Source organism: Ischnura elegans, chromosome 8 (assembly GCF_921293095.1).
Source record: "Ischnura elegans chromosome 8, ioIscEleg1.1, whole genome shotgun sequence".
In the NCBI taxonomy this organism is placed as follows: domain Eukaryota; kingdom Metazoa; phylum Arthropoda; class Insecta; order Odonata; family Coenagrionidae; genus Ischnura; species Ischnura elegans.
The window spans coordinates 6,052,828-6,076,134 of record NC_060253.1 but is presented as its reverse complement, the minus strand read 5'-3'; the positions used below and the strand labels follow the sequence as shown (position 1 = coordinate 6,076,134).

The window sequence follows — 23,307 nt, the reverse complement described above, 5'->3', positions numbered from 1 at the left end:
AATAAATAAGGTAAGCAGAGCGCAATAATTTTTCCCTCCAAAAACTGAACTTCAAATCAGGTAAGGTTGCCTCAGTAATAATGAATTTTATTCTCTCGTGTAGTGATTTTTGAGTTTTCATTCTCAGTCTTTCGTATTTGCCAATATTTTTTTACTATCTATATTTAAATTCGTTGGCGTTTAGTGGTTCATCCAACCTTGATCCGACAATCCGTAAGAGTTTCGTTTTCCCTAGGAATGCTATTTACAGTTAATGCGATCAAACGTCATAATTTTCACCAAACTGAAGTCACTCAACGTTTGTTATTGAATTCTATCTGTCCCTCTGCTGCCTTCATTAATATTTGCTGTTCGACATTTTTTCTCCTACAGTTCACAATGGAGACGGAGGACAAGTATGACCCAAACAGTTTGCATGATCTCTTACCTGTATTTTACAAGAGATTATTTCCGTGTGGGCTCTTCTACAAGTGGTTAAACTATGGTGAAGGTAATGCAAACAAATATCAGGGCATCATCAGATTTATGCAAAGACTTATAATTATGCCCTCTAAGAATGTAAAAAAAATTATAAAAAGTTCTCAAAACATTGTTGGCTATGGAAAAATCTCAATGTATTTGATATAAATTTCTCCTATAATGGTTATGTTGACGGTGTAAATTCTCTGTCTTGACGGAATACAATGACCTACATTTATGTAGAGACAAATTGTTTTCATAGCCCAAATATATTCTTGCTGCATTAGTAAACTTACGTAGCTACTCTGATTCTAGGCATCAATATGACATTGAAGGGTTGTTTAGTCGAATGTGCCAAAATAATTGGGGCAATAAATTTGCTCCAGTGATGTAGTATTCAGCAGATTTTCTTTGTTTTAATTGTTCCACACATTTTATTTTCAGTGAAAGGGACGAACTTCAAGTTTAGAGAATTTTCATTTACTTTGGCTACTGATATATACCTAAGGCATTTATCATTTACATCTAAAGATGAAATGGAAAAAGAAATCTTGAGATTATGCCCTCATAAAATAGATATTGGTCCAGTTCTGAATGTGAGGTGAGTGGGAAGATGGCTTGTCGCTAATTCCATAAACAAATAAACTAGATGAGCTATTCCTGTTTTTATTGAGATTAATGGTGAAAGTAGGAGTCATTGCATCTTTTCACTGAAGTCCATATCCGGTTAATCAAAATTATGGGAATTTCCTCTGGAAGTGAATTAGCCTGGTGTGACTATTTGGGTTGGAATTGTACCTTTCTCATTATTTAGAATTGGAGGTTAATTGAATCGGAAATTTTCTGAAAGAAATGGACATCACAAGTTAAACTTACTAGACTGAGCCCAATTTTTCCTATGATATCATTTTAGTGTTGCGTTCATAAGAAAATGATAAAAATTTCAATTTTTTTAATTTAAGCTCTTATTTCTTTTATTTTTAGAGCCAAAGACCACAAAATTGTCATCCCAAAACCTGTTCAAAGAGAGCTTGTTTTTGATATTGATTTGACAGATTACGATGAGATAAGAAGTTGTTGTCAGGGTGGTGATGTATGTACCAAGTGCTGGAAGTTCATGGTGGTTGCTATCAAGGTACTGGACAGGGCTTTGAGAGGTAAGACAATTTAGGCCTTAATATTTCATTGAATATGAACTTAGTCATCTCATGTTATATAGTCATTATTTAATTAGAACTAAAACTTTATCTCAGCCTCAAAATGTGGGTGGATTGGAGGCTTGTTTTATACTTTTTCATTATATGATGTGCTACAGTTAAATGATTTGAAATTGTTTGTCTGGTTGGATTTATGAGTAGCGTGGTTACTCTTCCTATATCCTTGGTGATATCTTTGTTGAAATCTGTTCGATGGGATTAAACCTGGTTAAATTTACCTTAGCGGCTGAGTTGATATGGCTGAAGTAAGTATACGTATACGTAATACGAGAACCATCGTAGCCACTCCCCAGTTAACTCAAGAAAGGCACATTTATCAGCACTGCTAAACATAAGACAAGAGTGGAGAGCATCTGTAGATTAAAATAAACAGAAATCAATATTTATCCACTAAACAAGCACTAAACAGCAAAAAATTATTACTTCTTTAACCTGAAAATGGTGAATATTGACATCTTTCATGAATGGTAAATTAACATTAAGTTGCAAAATTTAAAATTTGCATGAGACAGACTAAGGAGAGGAAGCAGCAGTAAGGGAAGTATTGCATCATAAGTTCACACAATATGTAATGTAAAAGTTATTCATGTCAGCTAGTGTATATAGGTCTTAAATTGGGTCTTATAGGTCTTACCTACATTGGTCTTAAATATCAATAATCCTACAATACATTTCCATGTAAGTCCATCAACATAATACAATTATTGAGAGCTAGATGAAGATAATACTAATAGATTAGTGAGGTCATGAACATTTTAAGACACCGATTCATTTCCATGCAAGAGGGTGAAGTTCTTCAAAAAATAAAAATGTCATTTTTTTGCATGACTAAACACACATTTCTCATTAACAGATTTTGCATTGCTTAAAATATGTAATGAAATATGGAAAGCAAGAAAATTATGATGAACCTGAGAGTATCATGTTTAACAGAACAAACGTTTGGTTCAATTGACAACATTAAATTTAATTCCACTATAATGTGGAGCCTTATATTCCATAAAAAATCGCTTAAGATACACATTATGTGACTTTGGTCTCTAATTGTCCATGAAATTATAAATACCAATGGGCATATGGTGTATGTCTTGAAATCCGTGAAACCCAAGCAATATATATGCCAGATTTGGTTAGTATTTGAGGCACGAACCACAGGACTGTAGATACTGCAAATAAACTCGATTATTTTTGTCCCCTTACTTCTGAGTGAATCGCCTAAGTGCTAAAGTAAATTTTTAGTAATCTGATGGAAAAACTAACGATAGTACGTATCATGCACTCCTTTTGAGCCATCCCCATGGGTTACCTATGCCAATTCTTTGTTTCGTTCCCTCATATCAGAGTGCAACTGTGTTAACATGATTCCTAGTCGAGACTACTCATATTTACTGTTAGCACTTCGCTGCGACAGTTATTCACAAAATAAGTTCGTTAATGATACTTGGTTACAAATTAGTTAATTATGCCTCAAAATGATACCATGAAAGAGAGGGCTAATTCATCATCCAGCGATTAGTTTAGCATTCATGAAATGGTGCTGTTATCATAATTTTATGGCCTTGTTACAATATTAGCATGAACAAAAAAAAGAGTTCATGAATAGATTCACAAACGAAATTAGAACAGGCTCTAAGCCTTGACCAAGAATTTATTACTTCCTTCACATTTTATTGTGGCTATGATTGATTTTGATCGAACATTTTCGCACTCACTCGGTTACATGCATCATATTTGATCCAAGTATTTACATTGGGCAGGAATAACTTAATACGGCATTTACGACCACAATTGGTTCATAAATAGCCGTTGAGAACTTTTACCATACCACACAAGAACAGTTAGAACTAAAATAGTAACATCATACATTCATCCGCTCATAAACAGCGATTGAGAACTTTTACGATATCACACAAGAACAGTTAGCACTAATTGTAAAATAGCATTTCATATATTTTTCTACCAATGTACTTACATTTCATGCTTCTAGATGATTCCGAGGTAACTGGGCTCTCTCCTCTTGTATAAAGTAACGTAAACAACGTGCGATTTGAGCAATGAAATCATAGCAACATGAACACACACAACAACGTCGACGCATGCGTCTCGCTCTTCAATTATTTTTAAATTATTTTAATCAGGGCCTTGGTTAAAATTATGAATTGAAATACTTGAATTAGAATAAACTAGAACTAGATATATTCCTTTACATTAATTATAAAACTAGCATGCAGTATTCGAATCCTGATCGCTGATTTGTCGACGAAATATTTCTCAGAACGCATAGATATTTTCTTGAAAATATGATCAACATATTTCGTTGAACACATGTGGAGCATATGTCTACGTATATATGCTCAACATATTTCGTTGAACACATGTGGAGCATATGTCTACGTATATATGCTCAACATATTTTGTTGAACACATGTGCAGCATATTTCTATGAACATATGCTCAACACATCGTCTGAACATATGCTGGAAATATTTCGAGCATATGTTGAAAACATGTGGTTTTAAACATCTGCTGAACATATTTTCAGCATATGCTAATGTTGTGTGCAAAACATATTTCCCTGACATAATCTGAGCATATGCTCAACATTTCTTGTGCTACTAGGGTATGGGAGGATGTATTTTTGTGAGTCTGTGTGGGGATTGCCAAGAGAGGGAGAGCAGGAGCAAACTTAGGGTAGCTTAATTTACCCTGCCTTCTTTGCTTGTTGAAGAAAATGCATGAATCATGGGTGGCCACAGAAGTTTTGGTCCTGGCTTGGAGGCAATAAACCTATGTACAGTGGCGGAAAAAATTAACGCAAAGCTCGTTGGCATCTGAAAGTGGCCAGTTCAGGAACAATTGTCTTCCAAAATTTTGCCATCGTAATGTTCTCATACAACTCGGAAATTTGAAAGCTCTATGGCCCTTATACCGTGGAAATAATCATATCCGTCGCATTATGACAGCAGCCAAAAGATCCAGCTACGAATTCTTCCCCGTATTCTCTGAAGTATGCTTTGCCCATGAATCATCTAAAATGGAGTTTACTCTTGTCAAGACATTGTGGACACAGCCGACATATTTGGCATTGAGACTGCCTTAGATTGTTCCGGTGGTGTAGTGGGTAAAGTATCGTGCAGCGTCACAGAGGTTCTACGGTTCAAGTTTCAGTGACGGATGCTTGATGCTGCACATACACGGTGGACATTTTTCTCATCTTAAAACTTTGCCAGACCTATCACAGGGACCAGAGGATGTTGCACAGCTATTGAATTCTTACGTGCTTATTTATTTGTTGAAATCCAATTCCTATATTACCCTCACGAGGGTTGGACTCTTTCTTTATGTCTTCCAAGTGACTGTTGTGGCCTACGTTCCTTCCGGTTGGCTTAGGAGACACATGAGGATGCAATGGAAGGCCAGCATTGGGCCTTCACTGAATACTTCTTTCCTTTCTTTAATGAAGTACATATTATCCTACCAAATGTTTTTAACTTGTAGAGGTGTATGAATGTACACCATTTAAAAAATGGGAAAATCGGTCGACACATTGTCAACAATCAATTTTAAAATTTTAATTTATAAACTTCATTAAATTGCTATTTCTTAAATCAATCCACCTGATATCTTTCTCAATTTAAGATCTTTAAAGTTAGCCATTGCATGCTTATGAAGTCTTCTCGGAAAATCAGCTGTGTCGAGATGGCCAATGTTTCGATGGCCTTCTCTACTATTGTCTTGAGGAGGAATGATGGACCTGGTTGGAGCCGAGTTTATAAACATCTGTTGAGGTGGTCAAGTTTTCTCTGATTGGTCCATTTTGGGCACCTTTTGTCTTCTCATCATTCCTATTAATTTGATGATGGGATTCCATGTTTTGCTTCTGTTGAAACCTTCATCTCTATTGTATTCTTTCAGATTTGTGCTTCAATTGCCTCTTTGATTAGCCAATCCCAATATCCACTTGCCTTGCAGAGGATTTTGACATCATTAAACTGAATCCATGATCTTATTGGCTACAGTGATTGGCTTAGGTTACTCAGCCAGGTTACACAGTAGGTACCTGAACATGAAATATTTTCAAATAAAGTAATTCCTGATAATTACGAGAAAGTGCATGAACATTTTAAAGCAGGCAGTCAAAAATGCATTGGGATCCGATTATTTTCTTTATAAATTATCTGAGGACATCTGAAATCAAGGATCTCATCCAGATCTGGATTTGAAAAAATCGTGTTTCTGTCCATCCCTTATACATATATGCCTTATATATAAATTTCCCTTATGTATATATTCATCTCAAGTTAAACGGATGGATGGATGTAATGCTTTTGGGCTTCCAACAGTGGTAGATTTGGTTCCATGCAGACCTTTCAACAGCTAGCTCTGCTGTTGCCATTGGGGTTGATTACTTCAACAAATTTTGGTTGGAATTAGCCCAGGTTGGCAAAGGAGGTGCCACCTGATTACAGCAAACTCCTGATTATCCGGCTGCGGTTTATCCGGGTTGCGGATTATCCGTGCATGGTTTTCACTAGAGATGTGCGAATAGTATCCGCAAATACTCGAATACCTCGAATATTAGAAAGTATTCGATATTCGAGGTTTCGAATAGTTATGCGAAAAGTACCGCCTCGAATACCTCGAATACTTTGAATTACGCGTCATACACTGTCGCACGCACGTCGTTGGTAGTTGACTCGGAAAAATGTAGAGAACTGTAGTCATTTAGTGCTCGCAGCGCCGTTTTACGCAAGTTGACGAATTACATCAAATTCGTGGATTTTAGCGGTGAAAAGAGTTCGACGAGGGGAACCGAAAATGGTCGGGTGAAAAAATCCGAAAATCCCCGATTCCCCCCACCAGGAGAACCTCAGTGCCGTGGGATAGCAACCTTAGGGCATTTCCCACGATCCGCTATCCCCCTCCATTCAGCACTCGCCTCACCCACTCTGACGCTTTCCTCTTCTCCGAAATCAAACAAAAGGTCCCAGCTCGCGCAGGGATCGCATTACGAAGACCCCTGCTTCGAAAAAAATATCGAGTTACGAGAACAATAAAAATGTGTTTCACGCCCTCCCCCCTTTTCTCACCCACTGACCTTTTTCTGGCTACCTGCTTCGAAGTTCCCCATTTCTGGAGGTCAACTGCTGTGTGAGTACCGTGGGATACTTACATTAGCGCATTTCCCAAGGTCCGGTATCCCTCTCCATTCAGCACTAGCCCCCCCCCTCTGAGGCTTTCCTCTTCTTCGAGATAAAAAAATGTCACAGCTCGCGCCGGGATCATATTACGAAGACCTTAGCTTCGAAAAAATACCAAGTTACCCGAGAACAATAGAAACGTGTTTCGGGCCCTCCCTTTTCTCCCCCACTGACCTTTTTTTTCCTACCAGCTTCCAAGTTCCCCATTTCTGTGGAGGTCAACCGCTGCATGAGTCATCTATTAGCACAAAAGGTGTCTAAGAATGACTTTCGTCAATTGATATTACACCTTTATTGAATTGAAATATTAGTGATGTGCGCGTAATTTCAAAAAGAATAAGACCAAACACGACGTATTTTTGAGTTTATTTAAGCATTTTACGCAAAGAAATAAATGTCAAAATACGACGGAGACTTAGCATTCTGGCGAAACTCGATATGAGCAGCAGAGCTTCTCGGAAGTTGATGCGGTATTTTTTTCCGAAAGCAAATATCAAGTTACAATTAATGAGTGGTGCTATAAATCTTTATTGTTACAGTCCCAGACAAAGGGATATTTTCTCAGAATATTTGGTTTCTCCCTGATAGCAATTCCAATTCATCTTCTTATCTCGTGAGAACTCCCAAAGATGGACTGAAAATAATTGAAGAAAATCCGGTGGAATAGAGCTTGTATTTTGCAAAATGCCTCAGATTGTCAGCTAGCACTTGGCAGCAGAAGTGGGGGTAAAGCGATGTTAGTTGAATTAATGATATGCCCAATTGTTTCCATAAAATTAAAATATTCATTAATCATCTAAATTCCTGTTCGAATCATTTAAAGGAAATCAAAATTACTCCCCAAAATCTTGTGTTGCCTTCTGCATAGGCAACCAAGTCAAACATTCCAGCATTCATCATTTAGTATTCGAGGTATTCGAAATTCGAGGTATTCGAATATTCAAGCAATGATTTAATATTCGAATTCGATATTCGAATTCGAGAAATCTGCTATTCGACCCATCTCTAGTTTTCACGCTTGCACAATTATTTCCACAATCTTTTTAAAAAATTGGACAAAAAATCATCGCAATCACGGCATTAATTCTAGGATACACTGTGCTAATTATTTGCGTTAGAAACCCATTCGTAAAACGGAAGCGATCACGCGCTAGCTGCATTCACGGGAGCACCGCGTTCCTGTTTTCCAAGCCTTGCAGTGCGTGATCACAGATACACATCGCAGAGCAGTGGTAACCCGGCAACTTGTGCAAGACGTGGCTACGTGGCGTGATGCCTGACAGTGTAGTTTCCGACGTCGAGCTGTGGTTTTGAAGCATTCATGCGAACCACTTTTCTGTATCCGCGATCACAAAGCCACGGATGTGTGGTTTTCGAAACCAGGCCTTACATGGAGCATTACTAGTATGAGTACAACCATGTTGTCGCCGTTAAAAAGATAGCGAAATGGTGAAGAAAGCTCTCACTGAGTCCGTGAAGCACTATAATAACGGAATAACGGCATAAATAATAATATATTGTTTGTCTTACGTAAATTATGAACATTGCAAAACATTTAAGAGAAAGTTTGGATTATCCATACTTTCTGATTATTCGTGCGGTCTCTCCCCATCATTAGCCATTAGGATCTTTGGGAGTGTACTGTAGTTGAATTTTTCTGCTTCCTTTTCTTGTGATTTACAATTGGTATCCATGTATGTCTCAGTTGAATGCCAGCATCGAAGTTCATTCTATTCTCCTCCAACCTGATGGCAAAAGCTTCTTCTATGTACTATCCAGTCCCAGTAACCAGTGGACTGCCACAGGATATTCAAAAAGTATTTTATTCAAATCTTACAGCCTACTTCCTTAAATATTTTGTTAAATTTCCATGTTTTTTATATTGATTTTATTTATTAAAGCATTTTTTTATAGCATGTTGAGTTATTAAAATGTTCCATTATCTCATTGTATTTTTTTGCAGAGGATTTCGGTTTTCAGCACTTGCTCTGGGTCTTTAGTGGACGTCGAGGTATTCATTGTTGGGTCTGTGATGTTGTTGCTAGAATGCTTGATTCCCAAGGACGAAGTGCTATTGTGGAATATCTTTCAATTTTCCCAACAAAGAAACCTACTCTGACCTCAATTGAATCTTACCATTCATACATAAGGTAAGCATGTAATAATTTATTTAATTATTTCAGACTAATATCATGTCTAATATGAAATATTTTTCCTCCTAATTTTCCTATTAAAAAGGTAAAATTTCTGGCAAAAGATGAAAAGAGATGGGTCTGTTGTGAAGATCTAGTCATTGAGAGTCAGAGTGTTAATGATTAATTACCAATCAAAATTCATTAATCCTAATTTAATGTACACCTGAATTTAACCCCTAAAAATCTTTAAACAGCACGTTAGGGAACATTACCAAAAAGTCAATGAACACTGCATCAATTCATCCCCCAACTCAATGAAATGATCCTTAAATTGCTCCACCGCTGATGCGTCAAAATTGCAGCGAATTTCAACTCACAATTCTGTGCGATTGCTCCTCACCATAATCCAGACTATCAAACAAGGCATCAACCACCACCAAAAATTTTTTTTTCGTACATGATCCATATGAGATCAAAAGACTTGGCTCCTTTTCTAATGTATGTTCCTCTGGGTTTAGTGACACACCTTACGTACCTTTGCCTGTTATTTACTATTTTTTTCACTGGTATTTTTCATTTTCATATTTTTTTTTGTTTCAGACGCTCTTATAAAATTTGTCAGCAGTACTTCAAAACAGTGGTCTTGGAGGAGCAAGATATGTTTGCAGGAGATAAAGGATTAGAGAGGCTGTTATATATGATTGATGAACCTGCTTTCCTGGAAGAAGTCAAAATGCATCTTAATAGAGCTGGAAGCTCAGCTAATTCGACCACCAGATGGGATATCGTGTCAGCTGCTGTGAAGCAGAGGAAAAACAAAGTGAGTATTTTGTTTGATTTTTAAAAATTCCCTTCATTATTTTTCATTGTTTGGCTTTCATCAGTTAGGTGAAAAAAATCACCAGAAACTATTTTAAGCGTCAGTTCATGATGAACGTAGAAAGGCTCATCAAAGCGTTGGAAATTGAGAATTAATGATTGCTCTGGGGATCTCTGAAAAAAAGTTTTTCCAGCCATATTTGTTGTTCTTTACAATCAGGGATTTACTACTCTAGTTTTCCTCCTTTTTCAAATTCTTACTCAAAATTTTTCCTTCAATTATGCTATTAGCACATGAAATACAGTTGAGGACCTCAAACCTAGAATGCTTGGGACCGAAGGGCTTCTGGATTTCTGGTTTTTCTCGATTTCTGGTCTTCATAGTATAAGTAGTGAATTAATTGATTTATACATGTGATCAGGCTCTTGTATTTGATATCCTTATGTGTCCCTGACAAGGTTCTTAGCATATGTCCATAGTATGTGCTAAATTATTTCTCATCCCAGAACAAGGCCAAGGAGAGTGGTGCTATGTATGAGTTGGCAAGTCAAAACACTAGGCAGAGGAATTTTCAAACATTCCGGATTTCTGGTTTTCCGGGTTTCTAGATTCCGGATTTGAGGTCCTCAACTGTATTTTTATCCCTTAGAAGTGAAATTGAAATTGATGAGTGTGATAGTACAGGCTTATAGGCTTATAGTGGTGACTTTTACAGGGTGGAGGTAAGCGTGGAGGCATTTCTGAATCCCTGTTTGAAGAAGAAATGGTTCTAAGATATTTGATGCCACGACTGGATGAACATGTTACTACTGGAATGGGTCACTTGCTCAAAGCACCATTTTGCATCCATCCAAAAACTGGTCGACTAGCCATGCCCATCAATCCCAAGGCAGTCGACAAGTGCGACCCGAATAAAACACCTCCCACCATCACGTAAGTTTCCTTTTCTCTTGTCAAGCGGAGCGAAGTTACTTTTGTTCAAGAAAGATGCTTGCATTGTTGTTTATCAGGGATGTTTTTCAATTTTGGATAAATGTTATCACTATTGTTTTATTTAAAAAAGGTAACTTGCTTTTGAAATTTATTCATTGTTTTTTTTTTAATGTAATTGTTTCATATTCTTTAGTGAACTCCCCGAAACCTAGGTCAAATTCACAATCTGAGCACCTTAACACGTTCAGGGCGGCATGACGCACCGGTGGGTCATGCCGCCCATAGAGCTTAGAAACGCATGAGCTTTATGGGCGGCATGACCCACCGGTGGTCACATTTCCCATGCGAATTAAAGGAGCTTCTGCCCATGTACGCCCATGAGGACGGACTTATTACGTTCTTCATCGCTCATGAAGGTGTTTTTAGTAAACTTTTTACTGATGCCAAACGGAACTTTTTGCCTAGAGAAAGGTAGCAAGTAAAATGACGGGCAATCATGTAAAGATTCAGTATTTGATGTTGTATTTGCATTTGTGCGTGAAATATTTTCAATATTAGTTCAACTAATCGGAAAGATATTCAAATGAACTCGATCATCGGTAATCAACTTCCATAATTTTATGAAATACGTAATTCTTGCATTGCGGGTTGCCTATCCGTCGATTACAGTGGTTAAAAAAAATTCTAGTTGTGTTGCGTACGAAGTTCTCAATCATATCAATTCCACAGGCAGTTTTATGAAGTTTATTCAGTAATAAAAGAAAATAAAGAATATTGCAGTCATATTGAAGGTAGACGAGAGCTACATATAGTTGATTCGTTATTGAGCCATTATTTTCTATGACACGGCAATCTCTAGACATAAATTTTATGTTTTGCATCGTCTATCAAAAGTAAATCGAAATATAAATCAAGTTGGTTTGGCTTTATTTATATTTTACGACGAAGATAGGTTAACTAAAATATTCCTACTATTTACGTGGCATTATGCATCGCTAGAAATGCTTTTTTCGTTTTCAATAAGACTGTAAGATGGCCCTACAAGAAGGACGATTACCTTCCTTGATAACACATTGAAATACTACTACACTCACCGTTTCAATTACATGGCTTTCGCATATCGAAGATGTTCCACTTCCGTAGATATTTAGAGGGTAGCATACACCGAAAAAATTATTTAGATCGGAAACAAAAATGGAGAAAACATTTCAAAACTATAATAAATGTCATTTTCAGTTTGAATATCCTAATTAGGTCAATGGAAACAATTTTCTAAATGGAGAATACAAATTAGCACAACGAAAACTTGCCGAATCTCAAATATAATTTCAAACTATTTTCAATATAATCACTTATTTTCTTTGACAATGTCAATGGTGAATTTTGTTGAAACAATCCAAGCACATTGTAGGGTGTCCATCACATTCCTCACAAAATGTATTTATCTGTGTATCTAAAAGAAGAGTAAATAAATTATTTCATCGTTTTCATATCTAAAAGCACGACTTATTTGTACATTTTGAAGGTATTTACGTGACAGTAAATAAATACAGAAGAAAATAAAACGTGTAATGCGTGGTTGCATATGCAAAAGGGGATTAATTAATAGCTAAATATTGCATTCTGGGCTTATAATAAGAGTAAGTGGATAAATTATTTCATCGTTTCCATATTGTACATTTTGAAAGTATTTTAGGTGACAATAAATAAATACAGAAGAAAATAAAACGTGTAATGCGTGGTTGCATACGCAAAAGGGGATTAATTAATTACTAAATAGCGGTGCATAGGTTTTCCAAAATTTATTGCAATTCATCATTTTCAACTATACCAAAGAAGTGTGCATTAATTTTAACATGATTGGATCGATTTAATTTTTATGAAAATTGACGCCCACGGGGAAGAAACGGCAAATTTCTCGATAGCCGCGAACGTGTTAAGGTTATCAAAATATTTCTATTATTGTGTCATGATCATTATGGAATGATATTAATGCTTTCATTTTAAAATTTAAGGTGAACCAAAATATTGTCTAATAGATTACTCTCTTAATAAAAAATGATGGAGTAAATTATTCTCATATATATTCTCTGAATACTTACAAAATTTTCTATGAATATTGTTTGTTACTGCTTCTGTATTAGTTACTAATTCCTTTTAGAAGTTTTAATTGCTACTAAATTATAATTGATTCAAATTCAAATTGATCACTTATCATAAAGAGCAACTTCAACTTAGCCAACTTACATTTACTTGGTACTCTACCTTTTTTTTTAAAACAATCGTCGATTCCTCTTAAGCTTTAGTGGAAGGCTACTTTATGTTTTGTCCTATCCTTAATGTTTCTGGTTTTCATTGTATTTCTCTTATTATTTACTTTCAGTCAGCTTTTGAAAGAGATTGATGCATTCGATGCTCGTTCAATGGAGATATCGTCAGGTGGTGAAGGTCAACTCAAGGTTAGAGATGCTCGGAAAACTAGCATGCACAAGAGCCTTGTGATTTTTGAGGAATTTCTCAAAGGGCTGGAAAATGAAAGGAAAGAAGATCGCTTAGTTGTCAATGGTTTGTATACATTTCCTTGAAGTTCATGTTTTTCGATTAGATTTATTATATGTATATGATTGTATTATGGGCCCATTTTCTATTTATGGAGACTGTATTGCTGTATTTCTCCGTGTATAGCCCCCTCTGAATTTACTCTCCTCAATTACTTTTACCATGGCCATTATTGGAAAAAAAGGGGGAACTATTCAGATGAATGCAGTATTTTTTTTTGTTAATAATGGAAATTTTTTATCTGCATGCTCAAGATGTTATCATTTGGTCTTATGCATCCTCCTAAGGGTGTCCATTATTTTCCCACTTTTTAAGTGTTCACCTCTCTCCCCCCAATTCTGTTGGAAACCCTCTAAGAATTGCTTCTGCAAAAATGTATCAGATCATTCAGAACATTGCTAGTTGTGCCAAATTGAATATAATCGAACCACATCCAGATTTGCTGAGCTGATTCACCCTCGCTCGGGTCTATCGCGACATGTGGCTAACGTAGCAATTAGTAGTTCTGTAGTTATTAGTTATGCACATCTATTCTACTGTCGGTGTCAATATGATATGCCGCTGTACTTAACAAATTTATATATTTAATTCTGGGCTTGTGCGCATGCTATCATAATGAATAATACGTCATTTTTAATAAAATTAAACTCTGATGTTTTTTTTTATTTTATGAAATATTAAAAACTGTAGACACACCATACAATAAGTGGCTCCGCGCACTGTAAAATTAGCCATTTTGTCAACTTCATGAACTTTGCTACTCAACCTAGGGAAAACTACTGTGTCTACTGCATTCATATTCCACAATAAGTTGCAAACATTTATGTATTAATAAAATGGCTTTTGGGTACTTTTTGAACGCATATTTTGTCCTTAATCAACGAAAATGTTTAAACATTATCTATTCCTAAAGAAACCCCAAAATGTGAAATAAAACTGATAGAAGCACTTGTTAATTTATTTGTAATTTTTCTATGGTCTGATAATACTTGATATACAGGCGGTCCCCGACTTTCGTACACAATGCGTTCCCGAAAACTTGTACGAAAGTCGAACCATTGACTTCCATACTAATTAGGGGTTACGTTCCAAAAGAGCGGAATATAGGTACTAAAACCTTTTTTTTCATGGAATTAATTTCAATTGGCTTAATTTTAATAATATGTTAATAAAACTCCTCAAATCATCTAATTTCTTTCGAAAATACGCATAAAATGCAAATAAAAGTTTAAAAAATAAGAACTCCATTGGCTATCGAGTGAAACTTCCTCTTGGCGTTTAAGTTGACATTCCACTTATTACGTCCACTATAAATAAAAAGACATATCAAGAAGTATAACAAAATGTAGTTGTTGAACCTGCACTCTGGATACCTTTTAATTTTTACACCAAAATTCAATATTCGGCAGGTGACATTCATGATCGCGTATATTTCGCATGTTATTCAAAAAAGACATAAGACAAACGGGATTCGGGTGATATTTCGTGCAATATCGTTGCTGAAGGTGTACATGAATTCATCAGCACTCAAACGAAAAAACACATTTAGAAAGAAGATCTTACTAGTTTTATTGAAAGCTATTTGATGATGTCTAGTCAACTTCTTTTGAAAATTATCTTCAATGAAGGCTTTCTTCTTCTCTTGATAAAGGAGCCTATAGCAGGCAGTCTATCTCCCAAATAAATCACCTAGATTAGAGTCAACTACCAACAATTCCCTTCATTATATACGTTCGTATTGTTCGCATATACTGCCATTTGAAACAATTGAATGTTGGGATGCGCAATAAACACCGCGGGAATTTAAAAAAAATTACGGACCAACGTCCGAAAGTCCGAATTTAGCGTACGAAAGTCAAGTAAAAGGTGTCAATTTTGAATGTACGAAAGTGCGAATTGTACGAAAGTCGAGGACCGCCTGTATGTGCATGTAGCATAAATTATATATGGACATTGAAAAAATAAGCCGGAGTGAACAAATGCTGTGTTGCCAAGTCCGCGTGCAGAACTCAAGAAGAACAATGGAGGGCACTGCGACTGAAACATTTTTCTTAAAGCTTCAGGAAGCTTAGCGACCTTCGGTAAATCTTGGATGGTGATGGACGGATAGGAGTGGGTTATTTGGAGAGACTTTACTGAATCTAAAATGCATTTACACCAGATACAATAGCCATCCAATGAAAAGTGATGCCCTTTGTGAACGACATAAAAGGCACATGTAATTATGCTTGAAATCCATTTTTAAAATTTATTTTTGTTTTTGCTGTGGCCAGGCTGGAATCAAGACTGAATATGTATGAATGTTGACGTTACTCTTATGGATACTCTTAGATGTAACTTATCAATATTTTATATTCACTTTTGGGATTCTTTTCCCCACAGATATGAAGATGGAGTTTTAATGCTGCTACTTTCATTGTCCTCTGTGGAAACAATGCGGTACAAAGTTTTCTGAGGAAAGTATTGAACTTTTTGTGTGTTTGAACTTTTTACTCTTTTCAAAGTAGGTCCTCATGTCTATTTTTTACTGTAATTTTATAAGAATTGATGCTTTTCATAAAAGTTGGAGGACTTTGTACATTGTATATACCAATTGTAATGAATCTTTTTTATCAAAATGTCCATATTTATTACTATTAAAATGTTTTTACTGAGGTTTATGGGTTGCTCTTTTATAGACTTATAGAATTTATAGAATTCATAGTATTCTCTGGGTTTATGCCTTAAATTGTAATTACATGTATGTATGCAGTATATGTGGGATTGTAGTGGTAGTATTCCTGAAATATAGCGTATCTCAAGTAAGGATAGGAGAACGTTTTCTCTGTTTTTCTGGTAAAACAAGCTAGATTCTCTTGTAGATCTATAGACAATTTCATTTGAATGCTATCCCACTTATTCAATAACTGTATTTCTCAAAATATAGTGCCTCTCCAATTTTTGAGAATTCCATGTTGGAAGAATTAAGGTATTTGTGCTTCATTATAATCCCCCGATTACTTTTCTTCTCATAATAATTTTAGACATAAAGAGGTGGAGCCAAGCAATGTTGTAGTGACCTTAAATGTCTTGCCCAAATTGCTTTCCCAATTTTGACGCTCTGAAGGTTCTTTGAGACTTCTTTTTGTTTAAGTTTTTTCCGTTGGGTTAGCTGATTTTATGCGTGATTTCTAAAATTTTGCTCATTTTGTTGTAACTCACAATTTCGTCAATAAGGTATGCCTTTCTATGCCTTGCTTGTTATCAAAACACTTCATTTTACATAGCACAGCATTTACTTGCCCTGATTCTCTTTAAACTGGTTTCTTGTCCTGAAATAATGCTGATTCAACATACGACAGACAGGATTTGCTTTATCATCTGTTCACAGGTACAGATCAACATAGGAAAGCTAGGGTCCACTGTACTTATCGTTGAATTTCATAACCTTCTCTTAGAATATGACAAAATGCATACAGGGACAAGGTCATCGGTGGTAAAGTAGGGACACACATCAGTGGAAAGACTCCAGATTTTATTAAAAGAATACTTAATTATAAGTAATGTGGGTGATTAGAAAGGGAGGTTTGTATGGCAAGGTTTTGGCCTATGGCAGGTACTTCTGTGAGTGGCGGCTGATTGGCTAGAAGCAGTGTCGCCTCGTTTCTTTCGAATGTTCTCCAGGCTGTTCTCCTACGAGGAGTATGTTACCAAAAAGTCGAGGTCACACCCTTCTATGCCTAGCCTTCACAAGGCTAAATACATATTTGTGACTCCTATTGACTGGAGTATCTATGCACCTAGTGCAAGTATCGATCCGTGTGGTGAGTGGTGGTGCAGTACGTTCTCCCACACTCACTCCTCTCCTGTCTCTGACAGGAAGGGGCGTACTCATTCTGCGTAGGTACGTAATTGAATGCAGCATTCCCCTTCTAAGGCTTAACATTGCATATTGATGAAATCATTATCTTTTTAAGCAGTTATGAACTTCTAAGTTTTTTTGTGATTGGGTGACTAAGAAGAATTTTGTGGTGCTAAATCTTTATTACCAACTATTTATGGAAAGGATGAATAGAATTGCGAATTTGGCTTTGAGTAAGTAAATAGCCTCTGGTTGTGTTACTAATTTCAGAGGAAATGCATGAACAATGGGTGGAGAGGGGAAGGGGCTGGATCATTGTTGGAATGTGTCACATAGGCTTAGCGTCAGTTTTCGGGTGAATCGTGCATTTTAACTTCAGATGAATTTCATATAAATACAAATTTTGTATATGCCATGCGCAATGCTATAAAATTGATTGATGACTGGTTGTAGTCATTTCACAGTGTATCTGATTCCACCCCACATGCCTTTATCAAAATTCATGGGCAAGGAAATGCCTTTCTCTTATATTCAGCATTGTTTCATGGAAAATTGATGTGATGCTTTCCCCAGAGGAAGGGACCAAGTATATGGCATTAATAAATTTAATTTATCCTGCGGTCATTATAAACATGATATAGGAAAATTCTAACAAAAAATATAAAAGCGCATAAGAAATAAACAAATCAATCATTAATGAATTCACTGACACTGTAGTATTTTGTCCATTGGAGGATGCTTAACCCTCTTCTTAAAAACAATATCAAATAAGTACCTACATGTATATATATCCTCAAATATCACAGTGTGGAAGATGTCTTAACATACATGCGTACCGGGGTATTTAAATTCATAGGAATTCTGGGTGGAGGTGTTGAGATTGGAAATATGTGCCTAATCGGGCGTTATGCCTTTGCTTTAAACATGAATAAAGCTAATGTTTAGAATATAACTTTACCCAATAAAACGTTATGGTGCATCAATTCATTATGCATCACGAACAACTGAAAACGTACTAACGAATACATATTGTACGCTTTAAAATTGTTTAGGTTGACGTGCCTAAATGACGAGAATCTTCGTCATCTGTCCGGAACGTTTGGGAAAAAAATGACGAGAATTCTCGCCATCTGTACGCGACGTGTTAATGTTGTAAAAGGCATCACATTATTTTTCTATTTCTCCAAATACATAGGCAATACGCAGTATTTTAAGGGCTCTTTGCATTGGTTAGTCAATGTGTGGAGTGAAGATGGGGATTTCAAGTGTGGAAATTTGTTGATGTCAACTTTGGAAGTGGTAGCACTACATAGTACATTTAATTATGTATCTAATAATGTTGTATGCGACTAATTCAAGCAATATTGCATTTAAAGGTCTCCCCTATTTTTATTGAAAACCAAAGAAGCCAGTGTATCACTATTATATTTTCATATGAAGGAAAGTGAATTCTTGAGATCCTGGTGAACCATAGCGGTAAATTCTCTGAATTACCCAAAAGAATTTTTATTGCAGTCATTGATCATCACCTCAAGTTCAAAAAGCTGACATGAGGTGGCATCGTTGAGCCAAAGCATCCTGCTATAGTGAGGTACCCATGTGCTGACCCTAGGGTTGACTTTGGTATGTGCTAGCCGGAATTATGAAAATTTATATTGCCTAACATGAATGTATTCTCATTGTGATGTGTAGATGCCTAACTTGAGAAAATACCAAAATGGAGGCATATAGTGTATCACTGTGTGATGTTGAATTTCCTTGTTTTTACAATCTACATTTTTGCAACTAAACATAGCAGCTGGGTAGTTTGTGCAAAACTAGAAAATAGGTAATCATTGGCTAATCTTACAAGGCGAGTCCACGAAACTTGCTCCGCCTTTTTCAATGCCGTATTTTTTATGGCCTTTGGTATGGTGAACACATCCCTGAACTACTAGTGGTTCCGTTGAATGGTCCTTAGTTTGGCTGTAAGTAATAAATTTTCATGCGGTACTTTTCACAAGCCGCATATAGTTCCATGATATCGCATCACTCAGCAGGCGGGTCAGGTGGAGTAGTGGTAGCGTTTAAGGCTACCACCCAGGGGACCAGGGTTCGGGCCTTCGTGATGGCTGTATATTTTGTTGTCTTCATTGTGATCATACGGCATCAACTTTTTCAGTAATTTTAATTGCAACAAGCATAGACATGAGACTATTTTTTTATCATCATAATGGCGTTTAGGTATTTAAGCAGTGTCATTTCCAACGCGGAGAAGTGAAGGCTCCACTTTCGACTCACCTCAAAAACATACCGAAAGATTAACGGGGGGCTAAAGCAGTGGCTTTTTTTTTTCGAAGAAATGACATTTGTTGGTGGGCATCTTTTTATTATATTTGAAGGGCTACGGAAGATTTTGGGAAGCGGCGAGCACGAGACACATTTGGTGTAATTGTTGCTTTTAACTCTCTTGCGGATGCGACTGTTATTTCTACACAACCGGGCGAATGGCGTACTTTGCCCATGTTATGTACGTATATGATAACCCTCTGTTTTTGTTAAAACTAATCTCTATTTTTAGAAATTAATAAAATCTTGTATATATATAGGAGATACAGATATGAAGGTACACAGGTGGTACACAGCCGGTCGCAAGGTGTAATTTATACGCCACGTGTGACGGGTTCCTCTTGCTGATCTAAAAAATTGGCTACAATACCTCGAACTTTGAAAACTCGCAATATAGACAGTCAAAGTACATTGTAGGAATACACAAGACCATTCTAGCCCAGAATGTACGTACGATGTTGAAATCCTTGGTTTTCGAAGATTGATGTATTTTAACCACCAGCACGCCCGGTCCAGGGTCATCAACTTTTATTTCATCCTATTTATTAATTGAAATTATATTTCGGAATGGTTCTTTTAGCACATAGGTACTGTGTAAGTAAACTCCCTTTGGAGTAAAGTTAATTACAAGTGTTCGAGAAATATGGCATTTTATAATCGTTTTGTGCTCTTATTAATTATGTCTGTACGCATGTTGTTGATCGCCGTGAGCCTTTAATGGCATGTGCTCTCGCAAGAGTGGTTTTCATTTTTAATGCGGAAGTTGATCAGTATAAGCAATGAAAACATTAACATTTTGGCGCACACCAACCCTAGCTAGTGTAGTCGTTGTATCTCCGTGTTTGAAATGGCACTGCTTAAATACCTAAACGCCATTATGATGATATAAAAATAGTCTCATGTTTATGCTTGCCGCAATTAAAATTAATGAAAAAGTTGACGCCGTATGATCACAATGAAGACAACAAAATATACAGCCATAACAAAGCCTCAAACCCTGGTCCTCTGGGTGGTAGCCGTAAACGTTACCACTATTCCACCCGACCCGTCTGTTGAGTGGTGTGATATCATGAAACTATACGCGGCTTGTGAAAGGTACAGCATGAAAATTATGTTATTAATTACAGCCAAACTAAGGCCCATTCAACGGAGCCACTACTAGTTCAGGGATGTGTTCACCATTCCGAAGGCCATAAAAAATACGGCATTGAAAAAGGCGGAGCAAGTTTCATGGTCTCCCCTTGTTAGAAAAAAAGGTATCCATAGAGAAGCATCTTTGTAATTATTCAAGGGACAACTTGAAGAAAAGAGCATAATAGGGAAATTGCATACTTTTTATAAACAGTATGCTGATATACTACAGTAAACACTTAGTACCGCAGTATACTTTTTTCCGCTTAAAATTCAGTTTATACCCTAGAAAATGACTCCCAAAAGTCGCCCGAGTTTCGCGGGCTAAAAAATACCGCCCCCACTAATCTTTGGCTGTGACGTCATAGTTCAGTACGAGTCCAAGATCCAAGCCTAGTAACTGCAGATTTGGAGGAGCCACGTTGCGTTTAAAGGAGAACGTGGGTGAAATAAGGAAAAATTACAAGTGGTGCATTGTTCCTCTGTGCAATAACACCCCAGAAAAAATTTTCGTGTGCATTCCCACGGAGGAAATTAGAAGAAAAGCCTCGATGCAAGCCGTCTGTCGGGATGAGCGTTACGGAAAAATAAGAGTATAACAAACGGAATGATAAACCCGTGTGCTATGTGAGCGAAGATAACTTTGATATAAATAATATTTCCATATTTCATTGACTGAATAACTTGAAACTGAGATTTTTTGATAATTCGGCCGCCGTAGAATAAAAACTCAACTTACGAACAAAAATCAAGATAGGTGTTTCTCGATGGTTACGATGGACTCAAATTATTAAGGCACTTGTTCAATTTCAGTTACGGAAGGACATAGAAAATTCCATGATGTTTAAAATCAAGGGAGGAAATATGAAAATATAGAGCAACGTTGATCCTCATGCATTCGAGTGCCAGCCAAGAAGACAGCGTTTTCTTCTACTATGTCGGCGTCAAAATGATGTGCCGCTGTACTTTGCAAATTTATATCCTGGCTTCACTACATGCTATAAAAATGAACTATACGTCATTTTAAAGGAAATTTTATCCTAAATTCTGATTTATTTTATTACAAAAAAATTGAAAAATGTAGACACGGCCAGTGCAATAAATGACTCCGCGCACCGAAAAATTAGCCGTTTTGTTAACTTCATGAACTTTGCAACTCAACCTAAGGAAAACTACTACGTCTACAGCATTCATCTTCCACATTAATTTACACTCATCAGTGCGGATTAATAAAATGGCTTTAGGGTATTTTTAGAACTTATATTTTGTTATAAATTAATGAAAATATTTAAACATCTTGTCCCATAGTTTACCCCGAAAGATAAAGGAAGTTGTAGATGGAAAAAGAATAGAATCCAGAGGTGGTCACAAAAAATGAATCGCAGCATTCTTTGATTTTATTCTGCGCCGTTGCTTGCTTTTCAAAAAAAAGTTGAGTCACAAGAGGAATGTTCCGCGGCCTTTGGAAATTATGGAGATAAGAATGGACATGTGTGGATCAGCAATTTCCATTTAGATGGTTGTCAGGATAAACCACGGATCCATTTAAAGGTTGTCAGGCCATCGTATAAAGATAGGACTGATGTGCACCACAGGGGAAATGGTGTGTTTGAGGGAAAGTCAAACCCAAAGTTGCCCAAAGAATGTGCAGTTCTATGTTGCTCTTTCCCCAGTTAAAACCAAATAGATATTGGATTGGGATGATATTTTCACCACGGGTTCCAGTGATAGTGAGAGTGCAGGTGATCACGGTCATCGTCGAAAGTCATCCCTCTGGGATTTCCGATACGGAATTTTTAAGTGACAACCGATCGCAATGACGATGAGCTCGCCTTTAGAGAAGGTTTCAGATATATCGTGAGAAAAGCTCCCAAAATGTATTAAAGACTCTGTTTGGAAAACATGCACATTTTTATGCTAATTTAGGAAACACCTGAAGACGTTGTGTTTATTATATTGATCGAAGTGCGATTGACCGATTCTTTCTGCAGAATAGGAAGTGGCTTCGGGGTTTTTAGTCACAAGATGGTAGATTGTGTTGGAAGTTCGTCTATATTATCGCTACTAAATTGAAACATTAATAGTCTGGCTTCCTCAGAGCTTCCTGTCGCCCTCCAGGCAAGGTATTTTTAAGTTGAAAGTATCATCGACAGCTTCGAGGTGGAAATAAGTTCACCATAAGACTACCGGACTGCCAAAAGAATACACATTTCACATGAGTATACGCTTTCGCCAATATTATACGCAAGTCTCACTTTGTTATGAACTATAAAACATTACAGATGCACATCAGCTACCTATCCATTTCTCGGCATCGACTTTCCGAGCCGACGAAGTCTACAGTTTCACTAAAATACCCTGTTATCATGATGGAATCAGTAACAGGAAGCTTGCTAGGATCAGCCTAAGAATAACCATATGCCTTCATCTTTACGCAATCTATCGCTTTCAATGGAGGAGAAATAGATCAAATAATAGCCCTGAAGTCACAATGAACAACTCCGATAAGTCTGCACTTCAATAAATGAATCATAACCACGCCGTCGCATGTATTCAAGTATGCAACCTATACTATGGCCGTGCCGCCGTACCTCGTACTGAACTATGACGTCACTTTTCTACCAGCCAATCATCGGGCGTTTTCGCTTCTCACTTGCATTTGAAAATTCTCGTGAACTTTGAT

The 23,307-nt window shown here is 36.7% G+C and overlaps 1 protein-coding gene across 2 annotated transcripts; it reads left to right on the top strand.

The window, feature by feature from the left end:
- Positions 1-15,979, top strand: LOC124164112 (DNA primase small subunit). Of its 2 annotated transcripts, none has more exons than XM_046541290.1 (9): positions 1-60; positions 373-490; positions 904-1,060; positions 1,444-1,616; positions 8,841-9,027; positions 9,613-9,832; positions 10,548-10,765; positions 13,149-13,330; positions 15,707-15,979. In XM_046541290.1, the coding sequence occupies exons 2-9, from the start codon at positions 379-381 to the stop codon at positions 15,724-15,726; spliced, it is 1,269 nt and encodes a 422-aa protein (XP_046397246.1). In that variant the 5' UTR covers positions 1-60; positions 373-378; the 3' UTR covers positions 15,727-15,979. The 2 variants fall into 2 exon arrangements, with proteins under 2 accessions (XP_046397246.1, XP_046397247.1); XM_046541291.1 differs by lacking the exon at positions 1-60 and adding an exon at positions 95-213.
- The last annotated feature ends 7,328 nt before the right edge of the window (positions 15,980-23,307 follow it).